This window comes from Oryctolagus cuniculus, chromosome 6 (genome assembly GCF_051225735.1).
Source record: "Oryctolagus cuniculus isolate XC-2025 breed Fujian yellow rabbit chromosome 6, ASM5122573v1, whole genome shotgun sequence".
NCBI lineage: Eukaryota > Metazoa > Chordata > Mammalia > Lagomorpha > Leporidae > Oryctolagus > Oryctolagus cuniculus.
In genome coordinates, this window is record NC_142872.1 from 11771239 (window position 1) to 11785270 (window position 14032).

At 41.0% G+C, this 14032-nt stretch overlaps 1 protein-coding gene across 7 annotated transcripts in view; it reads left to right on the forward strand.

The window, feature by feature from the left end:
- The window catches only part of PRR16 (proline rich 16), a 193076-nt gene that overhangs the window by 129694 nt on the left and 49350 nt on the right, over positions 1–14032 (forward strand). Inside the window, exon 2 of one of the 7 annotated variants that reach the window (XM_089334844.1) lies at positions 4189–4252. The exons of the other annotated variants lie outside the window; for them this stretch is intronic. Within the exon in view, the coding sequence (XP_089190970.1) occupies positions 4189–4252 (64 nt within the window). The remainder of the gene's footprint in view (positions 1–4188; positions 4253–14032) is intronic. 7 annotated transcript variants of the gene reach the window in all.

Genomic DNA, 14032 nt, shown 5'->3' on the forward strand with positions numbered 1-14032 from the left:
AGTCTATTTGTTATTTGATATATACAATGGGCCTGCGCTGTCGCATAGCCAGTTAAGCCGCCCCCTGCAGTGCGGGCATCCCTTTGGACACCAGTTCCAGTCCCCACTGCTCCACTTCCGATGCAGCTCTCTGCTGTGGCCTGGGAAAGCAGTGTAAGGTGGCCCAAGTGCTTGGACCCCTGAACCCATGTGGGAGACCCGGAAGAGGCTCCTGTCTTTGGATTGGCACAGCTCCATCCGTTGCAGCCAACTGGGGAGTGAACCAGCAGATGGAAGACCTCTCTCTCACTCTCTGTCTCTCCTTCTCTGTCTGTGTAACTCTGACTTTCAAATAAATAAATAAATCTTTTAAAAAAAGAAATATACACTAAAATTATTAGAACTCTTTGAATATTAAAGTAATTAAATAATGACCATAAATAATATTAATTAGCCATCACAACACTGGCTGACATAATTTAATTAATTCCACTTTCAGTTTATATTTTGTTTAAATTCCACAGAGGAAAATAAATATAATAATATCATGAATTTCATCAATGTTTATGTCTTTATAGAACAGCAAAAATATTTTAAGGATCATTTATTATATTTTTTAAAATGTAAATTCCGAAGCATCAGGATTAGGGAGTTATTGTTGTAATAGTCACACTTTAAAAGAACACAACTGGATTACATTTCAGCAATTTCTGTTTATTGATTGTAGGAATTAGCCGTCAAGCACAACAAAATTCATATATGATGTAATTGAAATCAGCTCTCAAGTCAGTGATCATTTCTTCTTAGGGACTGCTCTGTGGGCCATAGAGCTTCCTGCGTTCAGGGACAGTCTTGGTGGGACCAGATGCGCCCATAAGCAAAGTCATTCACAGCTGTGAAGTCCTGAGGATGTGAAAATGTTCACAGTCAAGGTCAAAAACAGTGTCTAGCATTTTTCTGTTTCCCTGTCATAAAAGGCTATCAATAAGGGTCTCTTGGTCTCAGTATCATTCTACAGAAGGACGTATATGAATTTATTGCCCATTAAACTTGGCTGCTTAGAGCAGTCATGTACTTTCAAGCCTCCTGTCTACTGAGGTTGATCACATTTGTGTTAAACATGGATACTGCATTTTTCCAAATCCAGATAAAATCGGAAAGATGCCATGATCAGTCAGCTATTAGAACTGAAGAGTGAATTTACAGTAACAAAGTGAAAAAGCAAAAATAATCCAGGTAATGTCCACTATTGGAGATATATTTATATGTTCTCACTGTCACTAGTTTTGTTGAATCAGGTGCATTCTTTTGTCATGGTATATCATGAAGATGATTGATCTTATTGTTGAGCACCTGTTCAAATAACTTTCTGTATTAGAATACTGAAACTAAAATACATTTAGTAAACTGTAGTAATCATGCAGTTTTTTTAGAGTTTATTAGGAGCTGAGTTATGAATCAAATCTTCTTTTTAAAGTGTTCTAATGTAATACAGAAAGGAGTGTTATTTTGAAAATTTAGTTATATGTCTCAACCAAATACCATGGCATAGCAGGGTGAATAAAATATCTATTATATACCACAAGATATTAGAGGAGAGAATTTTGAATTTACTTGTCAAAAATAATAAAAGTTTAAGGTGAGGTTTACGCTAATTACTGAGTAGATTATTGTCCAAAAAAATACATGAATCAGATCATTTTGTGCTTGATGAATATTTACAAAATTACATACCATCATTTTTAAATAAAAAAACATTCTCCTTTGAAAATAATTAAATAGGCCGGCACCGTGGCTCACTTGGTTAATCCTCCACCTTGCGGTGCCAGCATCCCATGTGGGCACTGGGTTCTAGTCCTGGTTGCTCCTCTTCCAGTCCAGCTCTCTGCTGTGGCCCAGGAGGATAGTGGAGGATGGCTCAAGTGGTTGGCTCCTGCACCCGCATGGGAGACCAAGAGGAAGCACCTGGCTCCTGGCTTCAGATCAGTGCAGCACCAGCCGTGGCGACCATTTGAGAGTGAACCAGCGGAAAGAAGACCTTTCTCTCTGTCTCTCTCTCTCACTGTCTATAATTCTATCTGTCAAATTAAAAAAAAAAGTAAATAAGAAGTCACAGCACACTAAAAAGGAAAAACAGTTGACTATATCAAAGAAAAAGTAAATTTTTAAAAAAGATTTGTTTATTTGAAAGGCAGATTTATAGAGAGGCAGAGGCGGAGAGAGAAAGTGAGTGAGTGAGTGTTCTTCCATTCACTGGTTCACTCCCGAGATGGCCACAACCCTCTGAGCTGCGCCAATCCAAAGCCAGTAGCTTCTTCTGGGTCTCCCATGTGGGCCATCTTCTACTGCTTTCCCAGGCCACGGCAGAGAGCTGGCTTGGAAGTGGAGCAGCTGGGACTTGAGGCGGCACCCATATGGGATGTCAGCCCTGCAGGCAGCAGCTTTACCTGTGCCAGCCCCAGAAGAAGTAGATGCTAAAATCCGTCTATAGTTATGCAGATACACGAGGGCCTTTAAAAATATTTGGGATTAGTTGCTTTCTTTTCATTTTATATAAGTAAACTGGATTCTGCATGAAGCTATAGAAAATACACAGTATTAAATAATGTTGTGCAGAGAATACAAGACCAGAAATTAAAATTTACCCATTTCAGATATTAATTTGCCAGTTTATAGTTTAATCACTTAATTCAACCTGAGTTCCAAAGACCTCATTCAAACTGAATTCCTAAGACATTCAACTGACTTAGTGGACCAGAGAATTCAAGATGTTGTTCCTGTGAATTCTGTTTGACATGCCTCTTACAAGAAAAGCAAGAAAAAAAGATAGTATGTTCCCACATTCTCTGTTGGAAGGCAGTAATGATGGTCTAAAACCAGATGACAGGGTGTCTTTATCCAAAAGGCTTTCTTTTTTTATTATTATTATAAACACTTTTATTTAGTAAATATAATTTTCCAAAGTACAGTTTATGGATTACAATGGCTTTTCCCCCCTATAACTTCCCTCCCACCTGCAACCCTCCCATCTCCCGCTCCCTCTCCCATTCCATTCACATCAAGATTTATTTTCAATTATCTTTATATACAGAAGATCGCTTTAGTATATATTAAGTAAAGATTTCATCAGTTTGTACCACACAGAAACACAAAGTGTAAAATACTGTTTGAGTACTAGTTATAGCATTAATTCACATTGGACAACACATTAAGGACAGAGATCCCTCATGAGGAGTTAGTACACAGTGACTCCTGTTGTTGACTTAACAATTTGACACTCTTGTTTATGGCGTCAGAACAAAAGGCTTTCGATGAGCATTGAATGATGCTTATGTTGAGAATGAAGTTTGTGTCGCAGAAGTGACCTCTGCACATGCTACGGGGTGCCCTTGAAGTGAGCTGTTTTGTGCTCTCAACATTGCTGGTGCACTTATCACACAAAAAGAGACTCCTAAAAGTTTTGTTACAATTTGTGTAGAATAAATATTCAGATAAATGTTCAGCTGAATCCATTTGGTTAAAATTGATTAATTCACTGTTGAAGTAATGATGAAGTTGATTAGTAAAAATAGTAGAGTTTGAAGGAACTTTAAATAGCTGAGGGAAATGTAATTAAAATAAGTTTGTTATAATACAAACATTTTTTGAAATCTATTCACAGCTTTTATTGTACATACGTCTCATGAGTTATTTGGAGACACCTCATAAAATTTTCTTTCTCTGTACCTGATTATTATAGGAACTTTAAATTTTGTTAAAATATAGTAAGTATTTACTTCATTTTGCATAAGAGAGACCCAGCATTTAATTGGGTAGCTGTTGATTTTAATCACATTTCCAGTTCCTGAAGATGAAAAGAAAATCATAGTTCAATTGAATAGTAGTTGTCACTCAAAGTGGCTTATTAAACTAGCATACTACTGAGAATGTAATATCCAAATAAAAGGCAAGTAGGGAAATTTGACAGACTGATTAGTCTCAGCACTAAGGAAGTTTTTCCTAAGTGTCTAATTTAAAATATAATAAAGCAGTCTTTTGATATCCTTACCATTTTATCAAACTAAAATGAAGAGTTTGAACTGATCTTGTAGACTCATTCATTCATTCATGCACACAATACTTATCGAACATGCACTTTGTACTGGGCACTGCTAGAAGTAAGAGATATGAATATTAATAACACATGTTCTGCCTTAAATATGTTCACAGTTTAGTAGAAGATAAGACGAGAGGAAAGATGGACATTCGTCTTATTTTGCTGTTGGAGTTAGAGGTGAGTCAGGGAGAAAAGATAAAAGGTAACAGATTGCTTTTTATGAAATAAGGATGGTGGTGATCTCAGGGTGGAGCTAAAGTGGATGTGGTTCAAACACTGAAGCGAGTGTTGTTTAGTACACATCTGAATCTACAGAGCAGAGATGGACAGTGAATTGGCAAGCTGTGGCAAAGTCTTCTGAAATAGAATATGAGAAAATTACACACGAACTTCCACAAGCTTGTACATTTCCATAATAAAACAGCCCATGCAATGCATCTTGTATTTATTTGTCATGAGAAGTGACCTTGAATGACATGCTGGTGCAGAATTACAGAGTGTGGCGATGGCAAGGCCCACAGCTGCAGTGGAGAGAGGCAGGTCAGCTTCACGATTGTGCCACAGTTCCCTGCAGAGCCGTACACTGACCAGTCCCCTGCAGAAAGCGTGCTCTTGACAAGAAGGGGTAAGAGGTGTTGTTGAGTTTGTTGTCAATCAAAACAGCCATAGGAATTCTTCTGGAAGAGGACTGTTGACACCCAGTGTTCAAGAGCATACAAGCAGCTCTGCGGCGTGGGTCAGTGAACTTGTAGACGCAAGGATGGATGTGACAATGCCGGATTGTACTGCTTGTCAGTGGTGGTGGTAGGAATGTTATCTGTCACAGTTCTATGCATGGACTAGGTACATTTTCATTTTCCCTTTTGCCTCACTGGCCACGCCCATTTTTTTTTTTTCCTGAATGCTGCAGCTTTCTTAGCCCCTAAATGTTGCAAGACTGTTCCATTCTTTTCTCCTTATCCACCCTCCTTACTCCACCCCCGACCCCTGCCATCTTTGCTTCTCTCCCCTCGCCATTGCAACTCTTCTTGCTGAGCTCATTTGGCCCCAAAGTTGTAACCACCAACTGTGCGGGAGGAAGTACCAAATGTGTATTTTTAGCCCTGACCTCTGCCTGAGCCCATGCATCGTCTCCATTGGAGATTTGATTGTCATCGGAAAATACAGATGACAGAAACAAAACTTGAGTCTCAACACCCAGACCCACAACTCTCTTGCTCCATTAATCTCCTCCATGTCAGCAGACTGCTGCATTGTCCAAGCTGCTTGGGCCAAAACTCTGGACCTTGTTCCTGCTGCTCCCTTTAACCTGCTCATCACATCCTATCCTTTCAAACGTTTTGTCAATTCTGCCTCCAGAAATGTACCCTGAGTCCTTGCTTTGCCATCCTCACTGCTCCCACATTAGCCATCCTCAGTTGTCAATTAGCTGCCCTTAGGTGAATCCCTCACCAGATCTGCTCCTTCTGCATCCCTGTAATCCAGGTTCCTCAGAGCAGCAACAACAGTGGTGGTTCTTAAAATGGGGGAGGATCTGTGGCACTCTGTGTTGAACGTGTTTGTCGTTCGCTGTTGCTGCTGGGGTTCCGTCCTTCCCCTTGCCTTGGCTGTCCACCCTGTGACTGACACACTGTGATCTCTGACCTCAGAACTTGTCTCATGCCAGTCTCTGATGCACTTGCTGGACTCTGCCATACAAGTCATTCTTAAATTTCCTGGGCTTCCCCGACGTATCCGCCCCAGCTGTGGACCTCTGTACTCAGGAAGCTCATGGTTGTCTGCCTCGTTTCATTTGTCACCTTAAAGGTACCTTTGTTGACCATCCAGCCTGAACCTCGGCAGTCCACCTGTGTCTCTCTCACTCCCTTCACTACCTTTGTGGTCTCCTGGGGCAGCACTGAGAGGGGGCTTTAGAAAGTTCATGGAAATGTGGAATAAAAAGTAAATTGTGGTGCAGAGGACTTTGAATTCCATGCACATGAAGAGTTTTCAAACATTTTACTGACACGCATCATCTGAACAAACTATACGTGGATTTCAAAATTGCATCAAACTACACTTAGCTTTTGACTACAAACCTTTTAAAGTATCCTCAGATCTCTCCCAATACTATTTGTAATTCCTTCGTGATGCTTACTACTCCAGGACTTGTTGTTAGAGTGTGTGTGTGCTTCTTTGGGACCATGTCCTCCTGTGAAATGCAACCTCTTTTTAAAAGTACAGCTTCATCTGCACTGTCATGGCTGAGTCCCCAGCATCCAGGAGAGAACAGCGGCCGAAGGATGTGTGGAGGGGAGGAAAGAAATCCTGCAGCTCACTGGGTTCTTCTATCCTCAGAGGCTGTAGAAAGATTGCCAAGAAATGATAATAATAATAAAAGCTGACACAGAGCTGGAGAAATGGTTGTGCTTATTATTCTGACACTGTTCTGTGAGCTAGGCTTGACAAGAGTGCGTTTTTAGACATCACATTCCCATATTTTAGCAACTTTTCACATTCTTTAAATCTCATAATTTTTGCTTAATTTCCTTTTTGTTCTTTAAAAGGCTAGGTGTCAAAATAAAATTTGATCTGTGGCAACCGAATGTTAGCGTTTTGAAAAGTATGCAGGAGGCAGAAAGAACAGCAATGCCTGCTGTTCACTTACAAACCTAACTCATCTTGCGTTGGAATCAGTGCATGGATAACCACCCATGGAGAGCTGATAGGAAACAGTGCTTTGACTGCAGAGGCATCTTATTATTTTCAGCTGTTTACAGAATAGACCATCATTCAAAAATATGCTGTCACTGCGGTTATTTTAGGACAGAGGGGGAAATGTGTCCCAATAATCTGACTCCTTAGTGAAGAGAACAGGAGACATAGGGAAGTGGTAGGTTATATAAATGGCCAAAGTTTCGCCTATAATGCTTAGCCTTCCACTCCTGGATTTTCCCTGCAGTTTTAAGTGTGGATTGTGCACAGCAGGAGTTCGGATATGATACACATATTCCCAGCAGGAGGCAGTTCAGCGTAATTATTAGAATATGAATCCTGGGCTTAGTGCACCCATATTTGAAAACAAATTTCACCTCTTCCTCACTGTGTAAGTAATTTCTTCTTTTTGAAGTAAGGGTTAATTGATAAATGCCTGCCTCACCAAGTTGTTTTGAGTAGTAAGTGAGAGACTATGTCTCTGTTTGTCATCTTCGCACTTAACCATTGTTACCCAGGTCATTAATGCCTTTCCCACCTTGTGGATCCCAAAGGTTACATGAGAATAATGTCTCAGTAGGAGAACCTGTGGTAGTAGTATTTGGTTATGGATTCGTTAGACATCCAGAGCAGTGCTTCCCAGTGGTACACAGGTAGGATGCAGACTGTTATCTTAGAATTTGATAGATGCCAAAATGCATTTAGTAAGGTTTCTGTGAATCAAGACTTTCAGGACCTTTAAGATACTAATGAATATGGATATGTTCATTAGGTTTATTTAATCATTATACATATGCATATCTTACATCACTTTGTATCTAAAAGCTAATATGTAGTTGCATGTTGTTTAGCTGTAGGTTTTTAACCTTTTGTAAGCATATACCTAGTGTTTGTGGACCTCTGTACTCAGGATGCTCGTGGTTGTCTGCCTCATTTCATTTGTCACCTTAAAGGTACGAATGTTAAAATAGATTATGTGTTTTCCACGAGGGATGTAAATTGTACAAGACTTTGCACAAGTAGGGGTGTTTTCCACAGAGAGCTGGTGACTTTCTGAATTTGCAGACATTGAAAGCATGCTTGCTTAGACATACCACATTCCTCTGGTCGGGTAGACCTCTTTTCTCAAGCATGAAGACGCTCATCTGTGAACCTGAAAAGCTTTAATTTTCCAGCATTGTCCTGGTGTAACATGGATGTCAGAATTTCAGATGAAATCGAGAGTAAGATGTAACTTAGACCTGCCCTGTTCCACTCTTCTTTGAAAGAAGCATTTTCCCGTGGTTTAAGGTAAATCAAATACTGATAGGGTGATTCAAGAGAGCATGTCTGTGTGCAGAGCAGAACTGATGATGCTTGTGTGTGCCTTTCCAAGAATATGTTTTACTCAGATGTTTCTATTTCTACTCCAAGAGGCAGCCTAGCCTAGTGATATGCATGTAAACGCTGGAGCCAGGTGGGCTGGTGTGAAACAGCTGTGCACTTTTCCAGCTGTGGGATGTGGGTCAAATTATTCAACCTCTCTGAGCCACAGTTATGTCATGTGAAAGAAGTTGAAAAAGCTACTCATTTTTTTCCCATTTATTTTTATTCTTTTTTTTGTCCTGTGTCTGGTGTCATATTCAGAAGGTGATGAAAAGAACTGTGAGTACCCAGGATATTCAGCTGTTTTTTGTGTCTGGACCCAGTGGTCTTCTGCCTTCAAACGGGGCTGTTAGTGTTTGTCCCATGGGAACAAATGATTGTGTGGTGGTGGCCAGGACCATATGAAACCACGTGTGGTTTGTGCTTGGCTGGGTACCATATTTATCAGGAGCAAGTTTATGTCATTTAAAGGGGACATAAGTTCAGAAATCTTCTGTACGTCATGTTTGTTGGCCCTCGTGCCTCAAGTCGCTTCCTCAAGGACCTGGGGCATTATTGTTACTATGGTAGTTAAGGTCCAGTGAGTCCTGAGCTAAGTGTCTTTTTTGGTGTCTAGCCATCGCAGCAAGCTTATAAAGCAACCATTGTCATTGTCTCATCCTACACTGAAGTAAACTAAGGAAATTAATGACATGGCTAATTTGGAATTAGTGCAGTGTTAATTGGGCATACAATTCCCAAAACTCCAGATCCAGAATCTGTGCTCCTAATGACTCTGTAGTGTGGTTTTTTTTTTTTTTTTTTTTTTTTTTTTTTTCACTCTGTAGTTTTATGTGTTTCTCTGGGAAACCTTAAGGCCATAAATGAGCAAGTGCAAAGTCTAATTTTTGCTTTGGATAACTTAGGGCAGGTTGAATTATCTGATTGGAAATGCTTGGGGCCAGAAGGTTTTCGAGTTTCAGATGTTTACAAATTGCGGAATATTTGCATAAACTTTACTCCTGATACCTTTAGTGCTTTTTAAGCCTCCGGGAAATTGGTACAGGTTGAGCATGCTTATCCTTAAAATCTAAAATCTGAATTACTAAAATATACCCCCAAATTTTTTTTTTAGTTTGGAGCATTTTGGATATCTTATTTTCTGATTCAGGGTGTTCAACCTGTACCGATCTCCCCAAAACTAAGTTTGCACTACGGACATGGTTGGCAGATGAAAGGGATCTGTTTGCTCACTCTATGTGTATCAGCCTCTAGCAGGAGTTACTCAAAGGGAAACTTCATTCACTTGTGACAAGTAAAGGAGACGGGGGAGGGCCTGGTTCTCTAAAGCTGTTTCCCTCAGAAGCAGTTCCCCACAGCTTATTGAGCCCAGGGTAAGGGTAGCGTCCAGGATTTAGAAAAACTAGAGTGCAAGGCCCTTTCTGCACAAGCAGTGTGCATCTGCATACCCTGTGTATCCAAGAAATCTGACCCAGACTCATCTCTCAGCTTACATTGTCGCTGGTAATGGGGGCTCTCTCAGTGCTGTGTTAAAAGATAGCTTTTCTGCTAAATACCAAGGTCAGTTGAGATTCTCGGCCCATGTTCATGTGCCCCTCTTGCCTAAATCCTTTTCCTTTGGTACAGTACGTTTGCACCCATAAAATTGGATCATAAAACCCATAGCAGCATTATTCAGAATGGCCCCACATTGTACACAATCCAGAAGGCCATCAGTTGATGATGGGATGTACAAATATTATGGATCGGTGCAAAACATAGTCTGCAACACCAAAAGTAACGAAATGGCAATGCTGCTCCATCTGGATGAACCTCAGAAACAAGTCAGAAGCCAAATGCAAAAGACTACATAGTGCATACAAAGTGTATGATTCCATGTACGTGAAGTGTCCATGCAAATCTGTGGAGTCAGAAGTAGATTATCAGTGACCTAAACTGGGAGCTGTACTAGGGACTGACTGCAAATATCTTCTTGGGTAATGAAACTGCAAAAACTGTGTGACAGTTGTTGCACAAATATATACATTTATTAAATATCATTTTCTGAACAAAGGATTGTGAACTTGCAAGGGTGAATTTTGTTTGTTTAAATTTTTTTATTTGAGAGGCAGAGTCACAGCCAGAGAGAGAGAGAGGACGAGACAGAGAGACAGATCTTCCATCCACTGGTTCACTCTCCAAATGGCCACAACCGCTGGAGCTGGGCTGATTGGAAGCCAGGAGTCAGGAGTTATCTAGATCTCCAGAGGCCCAAGGACTTGGGGCGTTCCCCACAGCTTTCCCAGGCTAATAGCAGGAGCTGGATCAGAAGCAGAGCAGCAGGCCTGGAACCAAACTGGTGCCCGCCTGTGTGGGATGCTGGCACCTCAGGCAGAGGCCTAACTTACTGTACCACAGGGCCACACACCCCCTCACAAAGGGTGCACTTTATCATATACAAATTGTGCCTTAGTAGCACTGTTATAAAAGGGACAAAGAAGCTGACTCAGGGTCCATAGAGAACCTCTGGAGAACTCAGTTTAGTGATAAGGATAAAACAGAGTGAAAGTCAAATTTAAGTTTACAGTCCATTAAAATTTTTATGATTTTTTACCCTCTTTCTAGAATTTACTGAGTAAGAGGCAAAACATTTTTAAGCATCTAGCACAAAAATAAATTTGCAGTAAAATAGAAAGTTTTATTTATTTAGAATTCTGTAGTGAGCTTATTTCCCTTGAATATGATAAACTGAATATCTAACTTTAAAAATAAATTAGGTCTTCACACTTCATTTAATTTTCATGTCTTCAGACGAGAATGTTGAAGGGAAAGTCGCAGCCTGTTACTAGATTCACGCATAGGGGTGATCTGAGCAGTGTGGAGGAAGTGGGCCACCTGTACTCTGTGTAGATAATTCACATGCCTCTTTGTAGTCAATAACCTAATTGCATTATGTTCTGCCCTTTAATTTTTACTTAATTCTGTTTTGTAAGACACACAGGACATTCATTTACTATTTCCCCATGTTGCACATTAGGTGTATGGGCCTTAAGTCCAAATCATGTAGCTTGCAGATAGCTGGCATGTGCCTCGCACGGTTCTTCTGAATGTGGGATTCTGCATGATCCTTTTATTCTGCAGCCCTTGTTTGAAATAACCTGTCTAACAAGTACTGATTAATTCTGTGGAGCCAATGGTGGATGCCATACCTGAGTTCTTAAACAGTTACATTACTCTACCTGATAAAATGGTTTTAATATCATACAGTAAGCCAGAGCCGCATGCAAGTAACAAGGTTTAAAATGTGCCGTGGGACTGTACTGTAATGGTCTCTGCTACGTGTCACCAGGCACCTTCCAGTGAGCAGATGGAAAAGAGAGTGACCTCACACACATAGTCACAACACCTGTTTAGAAATAATGGTTCTGAGCGGTCATTTGTCATTCCTGGCTTTGAGCTTTGTGAAGAAAAATTAGGAATGTATTATAGATTATTTAGCTACTGTGCTGGCTGGCCATATATCAAAACAAAAGAAGAGAGCCACGCTGCTGCTTTTACAAAGGTGTGATTGGGCTCTGAAGTACCTCCAGGTCATTCACCCTTAGGAGTATGCTCAATGATGCAGCTCCTTACGTCTCAGTCCCTTTGTTACAGATTCAGCAATTCAGTGCTAAAGAAAGACTCGCCTAAAGCCCAGGAATCCATTCTCATCTTTTTTAATTCTTTAAAAAAGATATGTAGGTTCTGATTGAAGGATATCTCTATTCTTAGTGTAATTGTATTTTGTAACTTATATTACTGTCTGGTGCCTTCCCCCCACGGAATACATTTCTACTTTGAACAGCACCATGGTTCCCCTTTCTAGCTGTCTCGAGGATTTATGCTCCTCACATGTGGCTGTGGGGATTTTCTTAGGAAGGCTGAGCATCAAGCCCGGGTACCTCATTTTGGGTCTGTGGCCCTCCTGCTTTCACTTCCTGCTGTCTGTGTTTAGTTACTGGGGTACTGACAGCAGGGAAACATGGGTACCTTTTCCAGAAAGCACTTTGCCTGGCAACGAGGTAAACGTTTCTCTGGTTGCATTTGTTTTCAAGACAGTTGTGTGTTTTGTTTTGTTTTGTTTTGTTTTTGTTTTGTTTTGTTTTGTTTTTTCCTTAGGTATAGTGAGATGAGTAGGGTGGACTTACATAAAGCACATGCATTGACAAGTGTGTAGACACTTGTCAGAGCTCTCTGCACACATGTTGAATACTGCATTCTGTCTGTTGTGCATTTCTGGCCAAGCCTGGCACCATGCATTGTTAAAGACCAGGAAGCAAGTAAATTTGTTGGAACTCTTCTTCCCTCCTCATGTGATAAAGAAGAAAACAACAACAACAAAAACAAGGGAGCTTCAGTTTTTCTATGAAACAGCAGATTTTTTAATTTTGTTGTATGAAATTGTATGTAAATCCTTTCCATTCAAGGTTAAACATCCTAAATCTGTCCATTGGTCTACATGTCTTATTTTAGTGCCAGTACCAGACTGTTTCACTTACAGCTGCCCAGTAGTGTGTCTTGAAATCTGGTATTGTGACACTTCTGGCTCTGTTTTAATTGTTCAAGATGGCTTTGGCTGTTCAGGTCTTTTGTGTTTTGATGTGCATTCTATGAATTTTTTCTAGTTCTGTGAGGAATGTCCTTGGAATTTGGATATGTCATCTTTGAGTAGATAAATTTATTTTATGCCTGCTTTTCACAGTGTACAACCATTCTAGGATCCTTATTTTTATCTTTATAAATATTTCTTTTTATTTGAAAGGCAGAGTGACAGATAGAAAGGGAGAGACAGAAACAGAGAGATAATCCATCTGCTGTGTCATTTCCCTTAAGTCTGTAACAGCCAGGACTGTTTTGGCCAAGGCAAAGCTGGGAGAGTGGCAGGTACTCAAGCACTTGGACTGTCATCTGCTGCCTCCCAGACACATCAGCAGGAAGCTGGATTGCAAGCAGAGACAGGACTACCTCCTAGGCACTTCATATGGGATGTGATAGCTTAACCAGCACAGCACCCAACCCTAGGGTCCTTCTTTGGTGTAGGTGTTTCTGCACCCTCGTTATCTTATCTGTGGTCCACCTGAGTACCAACCCCCAAGCCACTTGATTACTCAGTGGTCGCCTTCCTCCCAAGTCCTGAGTTTCTTTCGGGATCAGTTCATTAGTAGCCATCTCTTTCTGACACCCAGATGGTCTGTTTCCTTCTTGATGAAACTGCAATGTGCATGATGAGAGAAGTTTCATGTAACCAAGGCTGCGCAGAGTGGTAGATTGTGAGGAACAAGTCTCCCCAGCCCTTTGTCATTTATCGATGCTTTCTCTAAATATTCAGAAGGACCTTACTTACAAATGAACAGTAGAAATTGACTCACCAATCTGCAACCCTGACAAGTTTTGTTGGGGACTTTTTCATGAGCACAGGGAGACAACACTGGGGAAGAGGTTCCACCAACTGACCTCCCCCTGGGAGATGAACAGGAGTTTTTATTCAAGTTGGGAAGTGTGGCTGTATCCTCTTGGTCTCTGCCTTGTTCCCCACCTCCCCTCCGAACAAATAGCAGTTCAGTTTGCCCTCAGTGCCCCGTGCAGCTACAATAGCTTCTTCAGGATGCAATGTGGTTAACAACACGATGTTGCTCAGTGTCTCTTCCCTAGGAAGGCTGTACATTTGTCATACTGGGTTATTCAGGGCATGTTTACAGGTCGGGGAAGTCCCTAATGGGGCAGGGGAGGAGAGGGGTGTCTTCTGTGATTTGGATCTGGATGCTTCTGACTCCCAGTTGGTTTGCAGCTAGGGACAGATGCTAGTCAGTTTGGGAGGCTCCTGTTGTAGCAACTCCTGTTTGTATCCTGGATCATGTCAGTGGCAAATGCTCCAGTCCT